General features: G+C 42.7%; 1 protein-coding gene across 5 annotated transcripts in view; it reads right to left on the reverse strand.

The window, feature by feature from the left end:
* Positions 1-6,405: 6,405 nt before the first annotated feature.
* Positions 6,406-22,845, reverse strand: part of PRIMA1 (proline rich membrane anchor 1) — a 54,214-nt gene continuing 37,774 nt past the window's right edge. For 2 of the 5 annotated variants that reach the window (XM_065840084.2, XM_065840083.2), the window contains one exon: positions 6,406-10,807. In XM_065840084.2, the coding sequence (XP_065696156.1) occupies positions 10,708-10,807 (100 nt within the window). In that variant the 3' untranslated portion in view covers positions 6,406-10,707. The other 3 variants (XR_011739422.1, XM_071809589.1, XM_071809590.1) reach the window with 3 other exon arrangements.

Here is a 22,845-nt window from a genome sequence, read left to right on the forward strand (position 1 = left end):
TTGAATTTAAAGCAGCCCTCAGACTTCTGGTGGGTGAGTTTCCTGTTTGTACAGTAAAAATCATTTCAGAGAAGACTATTTTATTTTTTGTGTGTGTGCTCAGAAATGGTAAATTTTAATTCTAGAAGTGCTTGGCTCCATCCATGGTGGTATCTTAACAACACAATTCCTACATTCCTACACAATTACTAAGATAAACTTCCGATGCTTTTTCCCATGCCTCTAGATATGGAATAGTTCTACTGCTTTTAGTGGGGCCAGTGAAGCTGGCCAGTGACCGTGGGGGTACCACCATATAGTCTGATGACTCAACTAGGAGACCGCTTGCTAAATTTGCCTTTTTGTTGTTTGTGTTTGTTTTGTTTTCCCCCCCCCCCCCCCTTTTTCTTCTTCCTGGACAACCTCCTTTAATACAGCTGTGGGTCAGAAAGATCATAACCTGAAAATGGTGAGTCACTCAAATGCAGCCAAAACCTCAATTTGGAGACCTGAATTCATATTGAAGGTGATGAGGCATGGGAAAAAACCCACAAAACCAAACACACCCCTCTCCCGCCCCATCCCCAAACCAACACAACTGCTGCATCTGTAGTCTCTTCATCCAGATACATTCATCCATCTCTGTAAAGCCTCAGTAACTTTAGATGTGCACCATCAGTACTTAAAAAAGTGAAGAAAAAGGATAAACTCAGAGACATCTCCCACTCCATTTCCTCCCTGTCATTTTCAAAGGACAATCAGATTACAACAATTTTGCCTCAGTGACTGAGGCAGGGAGAAAAGTTTGCTTCAAAAGATGTCCAGAAACAGTTCACGCCTCATTGTCACGGAAAATTACAAATACTTCCTGCTCACTGGTAGACAGGCACTGTGTGCACGTGTACCTGTGTGTGTCGGTGTGCCTGCACGCAGGACGCGTGTTTGAATGGTTCTTGAATTGTAGCTTTGTACCTGGAAAGAGGAGGGGGGAGCAGATCCTTGTGGCCATTTTTCTGAGGGATTTCTCATGCTGAGGGTCTCTGCCTATGTGTATGATCAGTATCATCTGTTTCAAGGCAACATAGAAAATATCCTTTGTTGCCAGTAACACAGGCAGTAGGAAGATCCTTCGTTGAGACTGTTTATTCCTGCTAAGTGGGTTTTCTATTCTACTAAGGTCTGTTTCTACGAAGATATCCGAAGATGAGAGCATCTAACTTTCTAACAATTGCAACTATTTTAAGTAAAACTCACTGCTAATTTTGAACTGAATTTCCTAATAGTTTTGATCCTCACAAATTACAATTTTAAAAATAAATTAGTTCACATGCTTTCATTCAGCTCTACCCTTGACTTTATTCACAGATATTGAATTGATTAAATCTTGGACAAGAACAGACTGAAATCCAGTGTCTTAATTTTAGTAGGAATGTCAGAGATGGAGCAACCTCACTGCAGACAGACTTTTCAGAGGATTTACCTGTCCCATTTGAGTGATCTGTAAAGAAGGGAAACCATGAGTTTCCAGAGGCTTGTAACTGGCAATAAAAGCATTGATCTGATTCTCAAATTTAATCTCCTCTCCAAAGATTCAAAGAATTAGAGATTTTCAATAAAACATACTGAATTTACTGTTGGGTTTTGGTTTAATATCTGTTCCTCAAATATAATTCTTGGAAGCAATGGAATTGTTCTTCTGCAACTCCTAAACAAATACAAACATCAGCTTGCAGCAGACAGCACAGAAAATTTCAGCACAAACTATTCACACTTGAATAGGTTGTAAGCACACTGGATGCTGGGTCTTCAAACAGAAAGGTTTGAGGAAAATTACCATGGTATCTGGCATTCACATGCTCTGTATGTAGTTTTTGGATTTTTTACTGTCCAAACCTGGTCCTGCACAATTCTTAAAATGAAGAGGAGATAAGTGTGATACATCCCTGAAAACTTTTGCAGGTGAGTTTTCTGCTCCGAAGATTCTCTGAGGAGCCATTGACAGGACGCCAAAGGCATGTAGCCTGACAGAAAAGTTTTACTTGATGATTCATGATGCTTTCATCACCTGCCTCTAAAAGTTGTTACCAAAAGAATGACTTTGAGCAGCCTAAATGTGTGTCCATCAAAGCAGTCTTACCAGCCAGCTGGTTGATAGGTTAACCTGAATTTCTGCTTCAAGGGCAGCTTGCTGAGGAAAAGACGAATAACTGTTCTTCCCCTGGATTCAGAGGTCACAAGGGACAAAGCATTTAAAGCAGATAAGGCTCTGGAACGTCTTTGTTTTAAACTCCCCCTGAAATTCTTGCATATAGTGTTTTAACATCACTAAGCCAGTACCCAAGCAGCCAATACCTCTGTTTTGTGGCCACGGAGACATGTACCCTGTGGTTACCTCCTGCAGGGATTTGGCTGCTGGTGACCAGCTGGGGACAGCAGTGCAGCAGGAGGTGGGTATGGTAAGTATAGTGGGTATGGTGGGTATATACGGTGGGGATGGTGGGTATGTACAGTGGAGATGGTGGGGAAAGTGGGGATGGTGGGGACAGTGGGGATGGTGGGGACAGTGGGGATGGTGCCAGGACATCAGGTGATGCCTTCTGATGCCTCAGTGCTGTTACGTGCAGGCAGGAGGGATCTGGCTTTCACAAGCAGCTGTGGGTCCCATCCATTTTGCTCCTAAATCCCTGCTTTTCAGCTACTGCCAGAAAGGTGGAGCACATGGGTGATCAGGTGCATTTTCATTTTAATCTTTCTCTAAAAGGAATATCCAGGACTTGAAATATTCTGTTAAGCAAATGGCTGCAAATGAGGTGTGGAGCCCTCAGCCAGGATACACGCCTCATTCTACCATTTGTAGTTCTCTCACCCCCCTAGTCCGCCTTCCCCCCACCCCCTTGTTTTTTTTAATTTTCCAGTAGGCATCAATTAGGTGAGGGCTTTTCATTTGAAACATTGGGATTTTTACTTGGCTTGCTAAGGCTGTCAGGTCTAGTTTGCTGTTGAACAGTTCATGCTTTGGTGTTGGACAATGCATGAATGTTTAAATTGCTTGAAATGTCTAATTGAATTATCCTCAAATTACAAATCAAAATAAGAAAGACTGGCTCTGGCTCTCAGACTCCTTCGCTGGGATGTGTCTACCGTACTGCTGCTTTTCTTTATATTTTCTTTTTTGCTTCCGACTATGATTGTGTTAAATGAAACCTTAAATACTGAAAGCATTTCTCTTTGTATGTGCAGGGGGAAGCGATGCTGAACGTAAAGGGAAATTTATTCACATTCTGGCTCTGAGTTCTTTTTGTGCTGCACGAAAACGAGTTCATGAAATTTATATCAATGCATAGGAAAGCAAAACAGCCAGCTGCTATTTACAAAGAAACTTCCTTTCTCCTTCAGCCACAGTGACATATAATATAAAATACTTTCAGGCAGATACATATAAATACCATCTAACTGCTTTTTTAATGAGAGCTCACAGATTGAGTAAACCAAGAAGCCAGAAAGAAGATTTGATGTATCTAGCCAGCACCCATGATAAAATCAGCTTGTTAAAGCCTTGCTATTTATACAGTGAGGCAGAAATTAAAGCCTGTAGGATTTTCTTTTGTCAGCTGTTAAGGGAAGCAGAGCTGGGTCTCCGTGCATCACATCCACTCTGTCCAGCCCCCTCCCCAGCAGCACTGGAGGCTGATTAGAAACTCTGATCAGTACAATGATGCTTCTTCCATGAGTCTTATATTTTTATGGCATTTTATAACATACAACAAAGGGAGCTTGACCATGCACCCTCATCTTCAGTTAGTTTGTTGCTATATATTAAATTGTTCTGTGACTGTCTGTACCAGGGGCACAAAAGGGGTGTTTGGGCTGCGTCCCACACCCAGCAGCTGCCCCATCCCTCTCTGTCCCCAGAAAATCGTCCTTTGGGGGCCACGCAACTCACCCAGGTTCTGCTGCCTCTCACTGTGGCTGCCAGGACCCCTCCGTGCTATATGTTAGCTGCTCAGGTAAGGAGCCCTTGCCAGGACTTGTGGCACAGTATGGATGCTGGCTGGGCAGGGAGGACGTGGGTATGGCACAGGCACTGCTCAGGTGCTCAAGCTAATCATGAGACTTGCTAATCCCCATGGATATACCAAACCATGACACAGTGCAAGACAGGAGCAGCAGGAGAAGTGTTTAAATGTGGCAGTGAGTGCTCTTGTTTTAACTAGAACCAAAAATAACACAATTTCAGACATGCCAGGAATCTTGGTATTAATATTCCCAGTATTTTTTCCTGAATACTAGAACAAAAAATTAGATTCAGGCCACTTTCAAGGACAACTTCTCTGTTAGCTTGCAATTAGACAATTGTTTCTGTGCTATTAAAATGGTTGAAGACATAATAACTACAAAAGAAATGACTTAGATACATTCTTTATTAGATGGAGGATTGGCTCTGAAGGGATATTTTTGACAGGAAGAAATATCTTTGAATATTAAGAATGATAACACTTTAATAACTGAAGACTAGTACATACTAAAACATCAGTTGTGAGGTTTTTTAAGCATCTGATTGTTTTGGAGGCAAAGATTACACTTGGATGAATCAAGCATGCCCAAATGTGAGCATCTTTCAGAAATGTAGAAGGCTGTAATTTGAAACTAATTGTACTGGACATCTATTAAAATTATGTAGACCTTGGAAATGCATGTGTCCAGATGAAACCAGTGAAATGCACTTGATAATGATTGTATATTACCAAAATCACATCATACACTGCATCTCTTGCATTACAAATCTCTTGCTCCCTCTTCAAATAATATTAAAACCTGGTAATCTAATTTCTCTCTTGGTATCATAATGCTGATTCCCAGTGATGGAGCAGTGGAGGAAGAGCACATCAAGCAATGCCAAGCTCTTCAGCATGGCAAGTTGCTGTGCATTGTATTATTTAGCAATGTGTCAGCTGTGCTATAAATATAACCCTGGGTTGTAGGGTAGGAGCTCTTCTGCTGTGCTCTAGTCTAATCAGATTTGCAACAAATACTCCTGTTGCTCCCTGAAGAGCACCAGTAGTTGGGTCACTTTTTAACATGCGCATGCATTGATTCCTGTGACCATCTCATCATGTCTAAAGCACGACTAAAGCTCAGTCAAATGGCAGTGAATTCTGGACTGATATTTTTACGGTTACTAGAATTTAAGGGACCTCACCTGAATTTCACCAGACGTTATTCTGATGACTGGTTTCGCAGTGGTCTCCTCCCAGTCATGGCAGTCTTCTCTTCAAAGTGACATCCTTCTTCCTCTGCTGCAGACTGACAGTATGGATGTTGATCCGGCAGCTTTGATGCCTGAAGCCGGGGCCAATGCCTTCCAGAGGCATCTTCTTTCTCAGTGGTCATAGGGAGATTTTTATGTAGAAGTTTTCTATTGCAAAATATAGTTAATATTTAAGCCTGATGGATATCATGTATATGCTGTAATGATTATTGCTGTATTTCATTAAACTGTCATCTGATCATTTTGCATTAGTGTTGGTCTGTTCCTTTCAATAGCTTCTTTAAACTAGGATATGAAATTGCTCCCAAGGGACCAACAAAAACTGTTGAGCACTAGGAATCAGGCAGACAAATCTTTGTGCTGCAAGGGAATTCTCTCCTGGAAATTAGAGGAACTAAGGTACCCCCACATTTGAAACAAAATCCCTTCCTCCCTGGCTCAAATTCAGGTGACCTCACTTAAACGTGCCTAGAGAGTTACTTCAGACTGGGGAAGGAAGAGCCCCATTTGAAGGAGGGTCCAGACTGTGATAGCCCCTTGGGCCCAGAGGACCTCACATGGACTGTGCTCTCTGTCTGGTAAAGGCATAAAACTGTCTGGGATGAATCCCAGCCAAAGCTGTTACAAATCAGTGTTGATCTGCCGAAGGACTGGTCCACAATTTGCTTTTATTCTTGCGTGAGAAAGGGAGGGTGAAGTCCACATGGGAAGTTAGAATATAAAATGGTGCGATTATCTCTTGCATCAAAATAAACAAAGGTATGTAGTATTATGCAAAAACCACAAAAAAACCCCTCTAAAGCTAGAATACATTGTTAGGGAACTTGCAGCACCTCTGTCATAAAGAGGTTTCTTGAGCTTTGTAGGGCTGCAGGAATGTGCAATTGTAATTCCTTCATATATGAAGCACCAGCAGTGCACATATCTGGGACTCTAACTGCAGGGTTAGGTGAGACATAACCAGAACTCAGCTGGACACAGGCATGGGCAGCAGCCACGAGCTTCTCCAAAACCAGAACAGAAAGTGTTCAAGCAAGCATGGTTAATTTGGGTAGTCAGAGAAGTGTCTGAAAAGGCACTGCAGCCATTTGTCCCTTCAGCGTTTCTCTTCAATGTGTAGACTCTGTTCTCAGCTACGTAACCAACAGGACACAGGAAACTTTTTACAAGTACATTTTTATTTAAAATAAAAATTAATTATGGTGTCTTTTTAAAATAGGGTACTGCACAATCCGTATATGCAACACAGTTTTTGGTACAGAACATACTTATTGAGCAATATCCTTAAATACTAAATATACATTAATGGCTTGTTTGAGAAACATGACAACATTAATTTTGATATTTTTTTCTCTTTAGTCATTTAACCACTGATACAGATTTCCTATAAACAATATTTGTTTTCATCTGTACATGTGGTACACAGTCAAGAAGGCAGATCTTAGAATATTTACATTCATGCATTGATTTAAACACACTATTTTGCAATTTAAAATAATATATTTTTGTTTGTACAGGTGCAGGGAGTATTGTAAATACATATCTACCATAGGCCTGATTCTCCATTGCTTGGCAGCGTCTATGGTCATGACCTGGTTGGAGCAGGAGGCCCACACTCGCTTCACATGCTGTGACCATATGGCATGCAAGACTGGACAATTAGGTCTCTGTATAGATATATATCAATATATTTATATCTTATATTTAGTAGAACTCTCCTCTTTCCTTCCATGTCTGTTTTTGCAGCATCTATCCAAGGCAGAGATGCTTTCCCGCTCACACGGCTGTGTCAGGTCTGAGCTAGGAAGGGCGGCAGGGTTGGGGCTTCAGTTCCACCCTCCCAGTGCTTCTGAGGACCAAGGAAACTCAACACTTTGCAGCTCAGGCCCCTAAAGTGCATTCCCTGCTTGTTTCTGCTATTTGTGATCCTTAAGAAGAAATCTGAAGTTGATGCTCTCCCTCAGGCTGAACATGGCAGTTTTCTGAGTCTGTCTGGTGGTGGTCACAGCAGAGGGGTTAACTTCTGTGCAGAAATTGGCCACCTTCGCATCTTCTGCGGATCTGGCTATTTTGAGAACCGAGATATGCAGGACCTTTCTATGCCTGATATTTTGGTGGCTAAAAATCATCTCAAAATGCTTGTAAAGCTGTATTTTGGATTGCCAGCTCCTCAGATCCAGGGTCACTGCTTAGTGAAACCCTTATCCATCAAGCCTATTCCTTTCCCTTTGTATTTAATTATAGTACCATAAGGAAGCACAGAAGCCTCTTCTATAAAAGCCTTGCAAGTATTCCGTAGAGCATTAGATGAAACCTAAACCATATCAGCAAACTTCAGAAACCATTCTGCAAAGATGCTGCCTTTCTGTCCTACCCTTTCTGAAGACTTACATCTGCTTCCAGTGTACTTTTCCAAGTGCCTTTCTGAAGACCACCTTAAATTTTGACGCAATTTAGTCAACTGTACTTAGGCAGGAATCTAATGGCAAAACTACCCGGTGCAGGTTTTCCCATCTCTTCCCACTGCGCAGCCGTGTGGTGCTGAGCACAGAGGCTGTGGATAAGGGGAGGAGCAGCTCTCAGCCTGGCTGCTGCTGCTCTGCTGTGGCCAATGGCTCATAAAAGCACACTGGGGAATGTTTGTTTATGAAATATTATGGTGATAATCTGCCCAAATATGTTTATTTAATATCAGCATGTTGAATATAATGATAGCGTAAATCTGCCTATGCAAATGAGATACATCTATATGTCTCAAAACACTGCCACAGAGCTGGTATTTTAATCTTGATTATACAGATGGGTAAATTGAGGCACAAAGAGGCAAAATTACTTGCTAGTAAACAGCAGAACAGTGGCAGAGTTGAAAATAGATCCTAGTGCCTCCTTGAAATGCCCTGCCTCCCTCCTCACTGTGAGGTTTTTAATGTTTATGTTCTCCTGGGGTGGGGTTTTTTGTGGGTTATGTCATGTCATGCACCTGGGTTTTCTCTTGTGAGGATGTTTTATTATTGACATCACTGAAAATCAGGAAGTGTCCTGTGACCAGCTCTTTAGACTTTTTCTTGCAAAACCAGACACATTTTGATGCACATAATGGGCTATAGATCCCTTTCGTGATTTTGGTCTTACAGAACATACCTTTAAAGCTGTATTAGAGAATTAATAAAATCAACAACCTTTAGGAGAAAGTGCTAATCCTGAGCCTGTACTATGCTAAACTCATCTGCATTCATACTTTCTACTCTCAGCTAAACAAGCAACCAGTCTCAAACTATGCCACATTTAGGCAGAAACAACTGGAGTAAAAAAAGAAAGGCAAACATAGGTAACTACACCAAAATAAATGTTATACCTTAAAAAATACTCTAGAAATATACTTGCAATATTTTTATTATAGTATTTAGGGGCTAAGTGCTTTAGGCAATCAACATTTGGGATACTAGACTCAAAGCGTAAATTCTGTCATTTTAATCCCACTTTGGATCTAAGAACATACCACTGTGTCTTGTGCAAGCACACAACATGAATATGGCAGGGAATGACCATACTCTGGGGCAAAGGGTTGCTTATTCCCTTTCACTTGTGTAGTTGCATTCACTTCCCAAGAAAGTCTAGCCTTTAAAAAATAACTTCATGTAGCTAAACTTTTACATAGTGATGACAGGCTAAAAAGCTAAACTAATAACTCCGTAAAATCCTCAAAAGCAGTATATAGCAGCATTTCATTTTGTCGTTGAAAAGATACTTACATTTACATACACCCTATTGTTCAATAGGTAATAGAAAACTAGAGATGGGCCTGAGCTGAACCGGCTGATTTGAACATCCTGGAGCTCTTTTGGGGAAGGTCTGCAGAACATCGTCTTCCTCTACCATCAGCCCAAACTCTACATCCCAGTGATAGATCAACTGCAGACAGGAATGCATTCAAAATCCAGGTCTGATTTCTGCAGTTCAGGCACACCCTTACATAAAACTGAAAGCATTGGTGTGTTGCAGTACTGAGGGACACGATGGCCGGGGTGTAGCCACGTCCTGGAGTGAGGCTGGGTCGTTACTCACAGATATGGAGACTGAGTGGTATTGAAGCTTGATGTCCAGACAAGAAGCCAGGATGGAAATTCGTCTTTCACTGCATCACTACTTTCAGCACAGAGGTAAATGGAGACATACACGTGGAGGTGCGACACGAAGGCAAGACCAGCGCCTCGGCTAGTCTCATCACCTTTGTCCCAAGGGTTACTTACTGAGTCTAACCTGAGATCCTACGTGAAAGGAATTTGAGTGGATTCAGCTTTGCTTTGAAGCAGTCTGCAATCCACATCATGGAAAGTACAACACTAAGCTATTACGCTGAATTTGGCACAATTGGCAGTCTCTGCCCAGGAGAGGCAGAGACTGAGTTAACATGGGCACAACCAGCTTACCAGACCCTCACAAGTGGTCCTCCAAGCCAGACCTACAATGTCCTTGGTAGGTCAGTTCAGGAGACTTGACACTCTCAGGAAACAACACTAACCAGTGAATGAAGAGGACTTCAAAGGGCTGCTACTCCTTTCAACACAATCCCGCCCCAACACTCACACAAGATATAAATAACATCTTTCCTGTAGGGGCATCCCTGGGGAATCAGCGTGATGCAAACACAGAGAAAAATGAAGAATTTCACAAAGGAAGAACTTTCTAAAGACAATAAATGAAGCGCAATGCAAAAAAGGATGCTGATTATAAAGTAATAATGTTCAAAGCACCTCTTAATTATATCTCTCTTTCAATAGAAATGCTAATGGTTAAAATCTTACATTTTGATTTCTTTTCCTGAAAAGTCTTTAGCCATGGAAATTGCATAGTCATCAGACCGCAGATAAATTTCCTGGAATAAGTCACAAGTTCATGCAATTTTTGGTTGCTTGATGGCTTAACAGAAATATTTTTCCCTTTTTAATAATGCAATAATAAGAATGATAAGAAAGAAGAATAAGCATACAAAATTGTACAGGCTGGAGAAGCACATAGGTGACACCTCCCACCAATGACCCTCAGACCCATAATAAGCTGCTGCCACTCTGGCAGATCACCTTCTCCTTGAAAGATCCTATTTAAGCTGCTTTTTTCAGACACTCATTTCAAACTGAAAAGTTGGGGGAAGCAAGGAAGAAGAAGAAGCGGGAGGCATCGTGACATCGCTTTCATGAGATGCAGCATGCAACGCTTATGCCTTTGCGAGGCCTTTTCCCCGGGCAGCCCGGGTGGGTGAATTTATCCTCCCCTGGAGAAGCAGAAAGCCTGAAGAGCAACCTGCTTTTCTCTTCTGAATCACTGATGCGTGCGCTGTTTCTGAAATGAAGTTCTTGGCCACAGAGCTCCTTTCATTGCCTTACTTCACCCACCTTGCATACTCCACGTGTGTGCTTTGAAAGTTTACCACCTCCTGTGCCTTGGTGGGGTTTTGGGGATTATACGACCGCATTGTTATCAACTGTTTTGTTGTTTTGGGAGGAGGTCATTGCATATTCAGCCCGACTGGTTCCATTCTCTTCTTTTCTCATTGGTTTCCTTGGGTGATCCCAGGTTCAGTGATGTATAGGCAGAATGGGGGGAAAAGAAAGGACAGAGATAAACATCTTCTTTGTCAATACAGATTGAAAGCAAGGACATGTAAGGCACATCATAACACTGAACATTTCCTCTCTATTTTCCCTTTCTGAACAGAGATCAAAGCAGCAGTAAAATTTTATCAAGCCTCATGATCCACCTGGAAGATGAGGAGTCTGCTCATAAGCCCAGATAATGGGCTGTCCGTCTCCCCATGCTAGTCTGTGTATAGTTACAGGCATGAATGTTGCATGAGATGAAGGCTGATGGAAGGAGAGCCCTTCACCTTCAACTTCATCCCTGGAACACAGACTCAGACACAGGGCCAGGCTCTGCCTTGGGGCGGTCTGGAGCCTTTCTCCTCAAAAAGCAACATCATTCAAACTGTGATGATGACCAGTTGTGTCCACTGCGGGCCCAACTCACCAGTCATCATAAAACCACCATGTTTGGTCAAAGGTGAGGACTCATCTGACCAGTATAGATATGTACATCTGCGGTGACCATCCCAGACTACCTTCACAATCAATGGAGAGAAGCAGCTACTTTTGAAGCACAATTCAGAACAGCTTAAAGTGGATATCGAAAATCAGTCAGATGCTTTGTGCCCAAGGCATTCATGTTATTCTGCATTGTCTGTGAAGGAAGGCTAGTTTACTAGCCCAGACACAAATGTCCATGTTCTGTGTGTTTGAGTTAGTGGCTGAAACATGGTGCTTGCTGTGACATACCAGTCCCCCAGCACTAAACACCGAAGCATCCCCTTTTTATTTTATGGCCACAGACACCACCTGGTAACGCAGGTCAGGATCACCAATGCTAATTGTGAGGCAATTCAGAAAATGCCCAGCAAGTGCAGAAATCTAATAAACATCCGCACATCATAGCATTATCTTCCTATTTGGAATTTTAAAGTCACTCTGAAAAGAGACCTGCGCATAAGTCCCATAACAGACCATGTTACACCATATGTTTCCCCCACAACTTGTCTCCTCAGAAGTGGTGCAACCTTTATTTAAAACCAAAGCTGCACACATAGTAGGAGGAAACAGATTTGTGCTTTCCACATGAGTATTTCAGACATTATGCCTTGAGCTGAAGTTGCTTCTATGGCAAAAAAGAGGACCAGACAAACAAATGTAATACAACAGTCAGCCTGTGCTATTGTTCTTGACATTGTTTAACAAAGCAAACAACAACTAATAAAAAATAGTTAATGACATTGAATTTCAGGAAAGTATTAGTGAAATATTTCTGGAGAAGGATTACAGGAAGATAAATTTGTTTTGCTTGAAATCTCAAAGAAAATACTTCTGATAGCGATACCTTACGCTGCTCCTTAGCTGGTAAGAGTTAAAGCTTGTTAATCTATTAGCTGTGATTCCAGCTGTTGGAGAATGGAAATGGAAGAGCAGGCTAAGAGCTTCGTTGAATCCTTTTTCAGCCATTAACATACTGTGCTTGTCTGTATCTGACACAAGCTCCTGAGGCTCTGTCTTTCATGCCATCATGAAGCACCCATCCACTCCACCATGTCCCTGACAAGAGGAATGGAGAACGCGATGGCAATACTTTTCTGGCTTTTCCTGGGCAGGGAAAATGATGCGATTGTCTGCAAACTTCTGTGCTCCTTTCAAAAATTCCTTTTGTTTTCTGCCCCTCCATCTGCTCTGCCCCATTCCGACCCTGACTATCAGCTCTATGAAGAGTCAAAAAAATGAAGACATTTTGGCCACTTCTTTTTTGCTGCTTCACCCCTGTTTAGCCCTTCTTTCTTTTGGTCTCCTACGTGTTTCTGCACCTTTCCAGTTCCATTTTCTTTCCCTATCTATCTTTCCACTACTTTCTTCAAGTTAAAAAGTCTTCCTTTCATTTTAATTTACATTTTTCTTTTTTTTTTTTTCCTAGAAGTGATTTCAATATCAACTTCTTCAGTCCTCCTGAAACTTTTTCTCCCTTCCTCCTCCTTTTTTTTTTTGCTTCAGTTTCTCTTCCCAAGAGGAGCTGTTTGCTCTTTCCCCTCCCTAGGCTGGTCTCCCAGCACAGACCTGGGAGGTCTGGAGACTCTCCCTTGATGGCGAGACCTCTCTGGAGACACTGTTGGAGAGGTTGCTGTTGGTTTTACACCTCTGGCATCAGTGTGCATTGAAAGTGTATTTTTTCAGAGCCTGCAAATAGTGGAATGGAGATTTAATCAGAATTCTGCTTCTGCTGTATCAACTGCTCAGTGTTAGCACTAGCAAAACAGAGCAACTACTTCATTGGGTCTCAATGAAATGGCTATTTAAGGCTTTTATTTATTTATTTTTTGGCAGACATGAAAGTTCAGGCTTAGAGGATGCTCTGTTTAACTCCTTCACTTAATTTATCTCCATGTGCATGTCAGACATGGATTTGGTGTCAGACTTGCCTCAGTTCCAACATTTATAATAAATCACTGGCTTGGCACTTGTAGGCACTTGTCACAGTGCTGAAAATTGACCTACATATTTAGAGAGCAAAGTCATTTTGGCCTGTTGTGATTTTTAAACTGCGGTTTTGCATTAGGGCACTAGTTTTGTTTGTGTCAATAGTGTGTGTCACTAGCTTTTTTTTAACCTCACATTTCATTGACTGTTGAGGTCCAAGCATGCAAGTTTTCCTCTTACACACAAAGGGAAGCCTTTTATTCTACTTTCTGCCTGATAAGCTATATAATGCACAATCTTCCTACACGTAATACTCCAAACCCCATCTCAGCTGAAGTGTTGTGGCCCTGTATTTATGCATTTCTATTCCAGGGAATGCTCTTCATTAGTAAAAGGGATGTTTTAAATTAGTAAGGGAATGAGTAGGGAACGTTTTGTATCTGGCATACTCACTTGCTGGCAGGCGAAACAGGCTGTTCGCTAACAAGTGGTTTGCACTGCTTTACAGTATGATTTGCTACACATCGTGCTTTGATGTTTAGCAAACAAATTGGTGCACTCTTCATGCCAAACATCTGTGAATGAAAGGTACACGCAACTCTGTACAGCTTAGTACATGCCTGAAATGATGCATCAGAGTCCATAATGACCTCTCCACCATGCATGCATTAATTTGCATGAGTCCTAAAATCAAGAAAGCATCAAACAGCCATTTAACAGTGTATTTCACAGGTCAGTCTTCAATTTCAGATGAGGTTCTGATCACATTACAAATCTTATTTATGAAAAACATTCATATTGGCTTGTACCAGTTCTCTGCAGAGTCCTGTGTAAAGGTCAATATAATGATGCACATTCAAACATCATTTGTAAGTTGTCTTCAGAATATTTCTCAGACACAGTTTTTGGCCCTAGTTTTGTCACAGAACTCAGTACATTTGACAAAATCCTCCCTGTCAGCTTTGGCTACTGGTGTAAATATGGCATAAACCTACTGTCTGTAAGGCAGTTCAGTAGAGTGCTATGGGAGAGTTTCACCTTGTGTCTCGCTTGTACACACTTAGTGGAGGAAAGGCTGCTTTGTCCTCCTGGCTGTGCATTGTTGGAGGAGATGCCCAATACTCAGAAGACCATAGTGCATCTCCACTCTTTCCTGAACAGTGGTACAAAATTGTAAATCATACTTAAAAGGTACTTGCAAAAATATATATTAAAAAAAGATTGCATTGTGTTGTTATCAGTATTAACTGATAGATTTTGCCAACAGTGAAAGGTATGAGGCATCTCTGCACTGCCTTTGTGCAGCTGTACCTGTGCCAATGTACAAGGTATCTGTGCCAAAAATCCTTCTGTGTTTTCAGCGCCTCTCACAAAGGTGAAGAACTTGTCTCTCCTCTCAAAGCAGTTTCACCTTGAGGTGGCTGCTACCGCCAAGGAAACTGCTACCATGCTCTGCAGGCAGCCCCGCTTTTGCCTGTCACTGCATGGGGCTGTGCAATGGGGAAAGAGAAGCAGTTGGCAAGCTGCTCCACCAGCGAGCACCACCAGGGCTCTCCTGCCTCGCCAGTGGCATGTGCTGGATCGCGTGGGTGCCGGGTGGCTTGTGTGCCCGCCGATCCCCGGGGCAAAGCGGCAGGAGGGAAGGAGCAAATCAGAGAGCTGAAAATGTATTGCTTATACATGCAACGACTTCAAAGCTATTCTCCGTACCAATGAATATTTCATTAGCTATCAACACATAAAAATTAATGATTTTCAAGAAAATTGGGTCTCATATGACACACCCCTTTGCTTCATAGGATTGGTCTATCCTTATGTGTCCCCAGTGCACAGCAGAAATATCCAAGCTTCCTATATACCAGTAGATATCCAACTGCAGCAGCATGTTCCTGGGTTAAAAAGTTATCCAAGAAAAAGGGTAAATACCTGGTAGGTATATTTTCACTCAGCTTTGCCTCATGAGTTAGGATGCTAGCAGTACCTATGGCAGCTATATTTAGAGCTCTTGGCTAGACTTCACTGCTGGAAGCCCAGAAAAGATGATATGTGGGCTACAGTCACACTTCAGAAACATCCTTATTTAGCAGATACAGGACAGGAATGGAAGAATAAATATTATAATGTTATTCCATCACAGGAATCACCTCTCCCAGTAACCTAAATGTCATAAAGAACATGAATGGAGGCTCTTTACCTCTCAGTACTGTGGGTGTTCATCAAGCAGCTGTTTGTTTCGTGCTGGCCATCAGCCGTCAGAGGTGAATCAGTTCCCATGAAAGCAACCGGTGGCAAAAGAGAACTTGTTTTCTAAGACCGGTTTGTGAACAGGACCAGCTAGAGGGGCCCAGTGCCCTGAGAACAGCTGTTTCCTGGGACATAGCCATCAAACCTGTGTGCAGCCACCCACCACGAGCCTTGCCTAATGACTAACCTGGGCTGGCCAGCCTGGAGGTATGTCCCAGACATATAGGGCTCATGTTAAAGAAGAACACTTCTCTGAAGATAGTTTTGAGAGTCATGGGAAGAGAGTCACATTCTGACTTCTTCATTTGACTGTCTCAAAGGAACCAGAAAAATCAGATCTGGATATTTTTTATTTGACAATGTAAAGATAGAAATAAAAGAAGAAACCCTAATGATGAAATTTCTCTGAAACCTTGTTTTTTCTCTATTAAATTAGTTAACGGCCATATGTGGACCATCTCTCTGTCCAGAAAACAAGCAGCATACTATTAATTACTTGTAGGAAGAGGTTACTGGCTCCACTACTTCCCACGTACAAAACAAATGTTTTACTGTTATAATAAAAAGCAGCTCCATCTGGACAGCTTTCAGCAATGCACTCAATACTGCTCAATGTTTGTCGAGGACCAGTGTTCAATACTCTCAGTTTCCTAAGGCTTTCACATGTATTCCTGTATGTCAATCTCCAGTCTGGTAAGTAAGATAGTCCAGCACCTAAAAGACACAAACTGTCTTGCCCTGGTGTTTATTACTTATTATCCCAATAAGTGATATTTTTTACTCCTCCAAACTAGAAAGTCTTGTAGGTAATCTGTGTGATATTACCTGTATTTAGTTACTTTCAGTTTTGGACATTTGAAGGAGGTCTCCTTTCTCAAGCTGCATTGCCCCTTTGCTCCTTGTGAAAAAAAAAGAAGTGTCTTTTGTGACCCAGAAAAGGCCATTCTTTCCCTGGAGACCTTTGAATACTTCAGTCTTAGCCAAACAAAACTAGTTTTCAGCTAGTAAATAAAATTTACTGGAGAAAGTAAGCACGCAATTTTTAACATCTTCAGATCTTTTGTGTCTCTCATAGGTGAAGAATGGGAGAAGATCTGTACAAGTGCATGGGCTAGGACAATTATACGAAAAGGGAAAGTCTCTTTCACAGCACTGCAAGTCATGGTGCATCAATAGGCTTTGATTTTGCCCCAAGATACTATCTCCTAAGTAGAGTTTCTTCTTTTCTGGCTGTTCACATGAGCATTTTCATGCAATTTATGGCTAATTCAGCTCTCCCACACAGCCATTTTTAGCTGACCAGTTTCTGGAGTATATTTAAGCAAGTCCTGCAGGCATGTGGGTGATTACTGCTTCGGGGTGTTTCATGCTCCCCTGTGACAGTCAAATCCCACTTGCTATGCACAGATGGAAGATCTGTCCTTCGATGAGTGCTTCTCTCAGAGGGAAAAAAAGTTGATGCAGAGCTGCACTCAGAGGTTCTCTGAGCTGATGCGCTCAGGTGCAAAATGTGGTGGGCAGAGCTCTTGCTGCACAAGTGCATCTATCACAGCCTGCTGGAGTTGCTCAGGCTATATCTGAAGGGAAGATTTGGCCTGTTCAGATTGCAAGTAATTGAAATAGATTGCTGAGCCACATGTGAAATTTAAGAAGTGGAGTTTAGTCTTCACTTATTTTCAGCAGTGCAAAGTCGGAGTAATTCCACAGACTTTGGTGGACTTGAGGAGGATTTGTTCCGAAGTTACAAAGGAAGATCTGTCCCTGGGAGACTGAGGTGATGTGATCACATTACCTACTAGGTCTTCAATTAAGCTAACTTCAGAATTATGCTCCTACACAAAACCAGTGTTAAGGAAGAGAAGCAGCTTTACTATTAGGATACTGAACTCTTAGCTGACATAATTGATAAAAGTGCTTTCAGCAACCCCTCATGTTATGACCCATTCTTTGTATTCCCTGTAATGATCTTTAAAAGGGTTTATTGACTGGAAGGATATTACAGCTAACATTATCCAGCAGGTCTTCTCAGTGCAGAATACATCATTGATATGCTTTGAGGACAAAACGAAAAAAATGAATGAGTCTAATGTAAAAAAAAAAAGAGCTCATGTTGCTGGCCTTCAAGTCTGGTAAAAAGCCACTAAATAAAAAAGAAAAAAAAAAAAAGAATATATTAAATGCAGAGAATGAAGGCACCCTGTTTCAAACAAAGCAAAACCATGTCTGGAGGATGGCCATGGCCACGCCTGGCAGTGTGCTACATGCTGGCAGTGCCCTCTGGGAATGAGATGGACACACTCTCACCCCTCAAAGGCCTGTCCTGCCATAAGGCAGTGTAAACAGCTACAGTACGTGTGTGGAGCTCGGCTCATGGGGCAATGCAGAAACAGCCTGGGATTGTCAATATTACGTATGTCCCTAAAAATAGACATCTGTATTGGAGGGGGAAGGGGAGAGGGAAAAGTGCAGGAATCCCCTGCCACAGCTGCAGACGGGCTGGTGCTTTGTGCCCAGTGTTCTGGGTCAGGGTGGCCACCAGTACAGGAAAAATGTGGGGTTGAAGTAATAAGGGGCAGAGAGAGGAGCTGAGCAAGGGCTGCTCTTCACTGTGCTCCTGCTGTCTCTGAAGGACAGTAGGTCTCTCATCCGCCAAGTGACTGTAGATATTGCCAGTTTAGGCACCGGACTTTTCCATCTGCAAAACAAAGTTGATCTTCTGTGCTACTTTCTACCCAGATTTTTTGCTGAATGTAGATAACTAAACTACCTTGCTATTTGATCCCTAGCTAACATCGGCACAAACTTGAATGATGGACTTGATCCATACAGAAGAACAAGGCTGCTGCTGTTTCACAGAATAATTGAAATTGAATTTCACAAAATTATTTGAATAGTAATGATTAATTTCTGTGCAGGTGAAACAAAATTCTCTGTAGGTTTTTCATTGTAGAAATGTCTTCAATAGAGGAGTGTCTGTGACACAAACAAATGCAAGGAACTCAGAAGAAAACAAAAGCTTGTAAAATGAACTGACCTTTGCAACTATCTTGATCACTTTGCATTTTAGGCAACCTGTCTCTGCCACCGGCTACGGTAAGACCACTAATTTCCAAGCAGCTGCTTCTGAATTTCTCCACTCATAAAGAAGAGTCTGCAGAGCCAAACCCTTCTCTTTGCAGGACAAATGCAAACCCCATCAGGCACAGCACGCTCCCAGCCTTCCCATGCTCCAGGAGCACAACTGGGCAAGTCCATACAGAGGCAGAGGAACCAGCAAGTCCCGCACACCTTGATGTCTACACAAAGGTTTGGTTTGGTGCAGTTTGAGAACTGTGTTTAGACAATTGTAATTAGGGACAATTTCTGAGAAAGGATTTGAGTTCATTCAGTCTCCACACTGGCTTCCCAGGGCTCAGAGCAACTGAAGGGAAAAAATGGGTTATCCTGCAGTTCCTGTTGCTTGAAGTATTTAAATCTTTCATCAGGTTTCCTGCTACTGCCTCAAAGAGCAGACAATGAAGAAGGCATCATATCTCCACCTGAAACCTCTTTGCATGGCCTCTTTTCAAGGGCCAGAATGAAGAATGACCCTATTTTCCCACTCTTGTGTTGCACACAGCTGGGATCAGACCCTTTACGTCAGACTCCCCTATTAGTGCTTTAGTTCATCATTTGGCACTAGCTTGTGGAACGGATGCTGCAACGCTCGTCTCCATAAGTGTTCTGTGACATGACTATTTAGCCAACAGCTCTGTGAGATAGACAGACCAGGAGCACCATTCTCCAGCCCAGACATACTGGAAGGGGCGGCCACGTGCCTGCTGATGGAGGGGACACCCAAGTCAGAGTGAGGTAAGCATGCAGCAGAGCAGGATTATCCCAGCTGATGCCATCTTCTCCCACCCACTGATCTGCCCATGCCGACCCAGTGCATGTCTCGCCTTTGCAGCAAGACTCCAAGACTCTCCCGTGCGGGGAGCTGTGTGCTGCTTAGCAACAGGGGAACATTATAAATATTTAGCAGTAAGTACGGGGTGGGGAGTGCAGAGAAGGAAGGACAGAGTTAGCAGAAATCAGATTATGTAGCCACACAAGTGGTGGCAACACAGCTGCAAGGGGCTTGATGTGTGCCTGAGAAGCATTGCAGCTCTGTGAAGGGGGACCCTGTCTGCACCGCTTTTCCCCACGGGCAGTGTGGCTGCATGGCAGCAAACAGCACAGTAAGGTGGGGTATGTGTGATGTGACCTCCCTTCAGAGCAGTGGGGACCCCCAAAACCAGGTGTGGACAAGCAACCCTGAGATCTCCTTTACCAACATCTGCTCTAAGCTAGGGCATAGAAAAGCTGAGATCTTGTTTGCAAACCAAGTTGTGACTAATTAGACAAAGATGTGAAGCTAATGCACATAAATTGCAGTGTGAAATACTGCTGCCACGATCAAATGCCTTGTTACCTCTGGCTGAGATTCCCTGCACAGGAGGAAAGACATCCAAGCACAGCTTCTGCCATTCCCTGAGCTCTATCTATCTTTCCCAGGGTCTCTGCACACACAAGTCCAGGTTAGACTCAGGCATCAAAACCAAAGTCAGCAGAAGCCACGAAGTAGTGGAGCCAAGGGTGGCACCAAGCCAAGGCTGCTGGCCAGAAGTGTACGGAGAAGCCAAGCAGGAAAGGGGTATCTTTTGCATGGTCAAATGTGGGGTAATGTGGTGGTGATGCAAGAAACAGAGCTCTGCAGAAAACAAGAAAGGGCAGAAACTGGGAGGGAATGGGTCATGCAAACAGGGCTGAGCCATGTGCTGAACAGTCCCGGTCATCTTGAAGGTGGCTGGATGTGTGTGGCGGGTAGGGGACCAAATGGTGCTTAGCTGCTCCACAGTCAGGTCTGGCTTCTTGTCACCCCAAGGCAGAGCAGAATGAGCCTGGGCATAGCCTGGCTGGGACAGCGTGTGGCATGTGTGGGAATTGCTGGGGCATTCCCACACTTTTCTGGCTTTCTTTTTCTAACTTTTGGGATTTTAGAGCTCCTGAAAATCTACCATGTACATTGAACCCAGTGAGAGCCGCAGTTGTTCAGCCACTGGAGAAATCAGGCTTTACTGGTTTTACTCCAGATGCACTGCAAATCCTTTGGGGAAAGTAAAAGGGGGTAATAGAGGCACCCAGCAGGTTCCTATGAGATTCTCACTATGTAGAGGGATTTTTTGGGTGATACAGAGCTGAAATAAAAGATTTACACCCCCACCCTACTATCATGGGTACAATTTCCTCTGACTGTCCCAGGCACCCCAGGGTGCTGCTGCTGGGTTCTTGCAGGCTGTAACAAACACAGTCCTAAACTCAGATATCCCAGATGATCAAGCCCAAAACTTTCTTCAAATGTTCTTGCACACTGTGCTAGGTACACCTCAGACATGGCTGTGGCTTTTCACCATCAGGGCCAGCCACAAGCGTCCTCGTGTCAGCTTGTAAAAACTATGATTGGCTTACATATTAAATGCATTCATAAGAAAACTTAATTTTTTTGCCTTGTAGGATTTTGAATATGTAGGAATCTTGAGTTTTAAGTCAGTTTTTAGACAAGTAGCTATAGAGAACCCTGATCTCATATTTATTCAGATTTCTTCAGAAGTTATGGCTTCAGGAAAACGTAATAAAAAACTCATGGTAAACCTAGCAACCCTCCTGTGTGTTTCAAAGCTCTAGTATCCACTTGGACCTCCTAATTGCACTGGGGTAAAACAGGAATATTTCAACCAATATAATTAGGCCAGCATTAGCATTATATTCTGGCATGAGCCTGTAAAATTCAGCCATGGCTATTACAGATTTGCACTGAGGCAATAACTGTACAAGACTTGAATCTATCACAAGAGGTCTGCCCATTCGATGTGGTACCCTCATCTGCAATAGAAAACAGAAAAATGGCAAGTTTATTTCTGGTCACAGTGAAAAGTTAATTGATCACAGAATAGAACATAATGCTCCACAAATTTATGTTGGAATCTTTGTCAATACATCACAATTTAGGAGTGAACAAGTGAAAAATGATCCATAGGAGAGTATTCTGTGAAACACTCGGACCACTTGTTTTGTACTAAAGACTACAGCCCTCTGAAGGCTTACAGTGTTCCCAGTTATGAGAACAGTGGGGTATGTTATCCATTTGTGACAACAAACTTTCCCCATAGCTGAACGTGACTTTGATATAACTTAAAAGAGACTGAGAAATCCTGCCCTATAATAGTTATGTAAACAAGTTGTGCTTATGAAAATCCTAGACTGACAGTCCTGAAGAGCAGATTCTCATGCTTATCCAACCAACATGTACTGCACAGGCAACAGCAAAGCAAACTTTCCTGCACAGCACTGCCCACGCAGCTTGGCTCAGCCATCTCTCCAAATAAAAGGCTACTTCATCCACTTGCTCATCAACCCTTGATGTGTCAAATATACCTGCTAACAAGTAGTACAAATACTTCTGCTATTCAACTTAAAAAATGGTGCACCCCAAAAACAGGGGGCACCATCACCTATTAGTCCCCCATTCAAAATCCCTCATGATGACATTGAATTAACAAAATGAATACAGCAGAGCTCTGGCATCTCCAGTGGGCTTGAGTCAAGCTGTAAAGCTGTTCAACAACTTGTCTCATATATTCTATCTTGGAAACTGTTGCACAACCAAAAACCAGACTTTAATACTGTTTGGAAGAACAACAGATTTTCCTTGTACTAGCACTCAGTTTTCATCCAGCAGGGCTACATTTAGTTTAATAAATAGTGATAGCTTTGAAAGAACACAGGAAAACCAACGAGAACTCAGGGAGGTTGTGGACTCCCCATCTGTAGAGATATTAAAACCCCAGCTGGACATAGACCTGGGCAACCTCCTCTAGCTGACTCTGTTAGAGAAGAAGTTCGGACTAGATGATCTCATGCTGTCCCTTCCAACCTCAACCATTCTGTGATTCTATGAACTAATTTCTTTATAGTATAAAAGTGGGATCTCTTGCAGAAAGATTGGCTGCTCAGAGTATTTAAATTGTCATCTGCAACCTCAATCCAAGGATGGGAACAAATACACCACTGGGAGATGATAAGGCATGGAGGCAACACATGGGAACACACTGGGTTTTGTTTAGAGGTGACAGCAGACATGGACAGTGGTGCTCAGTGGTTGATGCTGATCCTTTTGTTCATAAGCATCAACATTCAGTCAGTGGAACATATAACCAGGCTACAGTGTGACTGTCTTTTTCCTTGCTGTTTTGGTTTAACCCAAGGCAGCAATACAACCACAAGAGCTGCTCACTCACTTCCCTCCCTGACCCCCAAATAGCGGAG

Source organism: Patagioenas fasciata, chromosome 5, assembly GCF_037038585.1.
Source record: "Patagioenas fasciata isolate bPatFas1 chromosome 5, bPatFas1.hap1, whole genome shotgun sequence".
NCBI lineage: Eukaryota > Metazoa > Chordata > Aves > Columbiformes > Columbidae > Patagioenas > Patagioenas fasciata.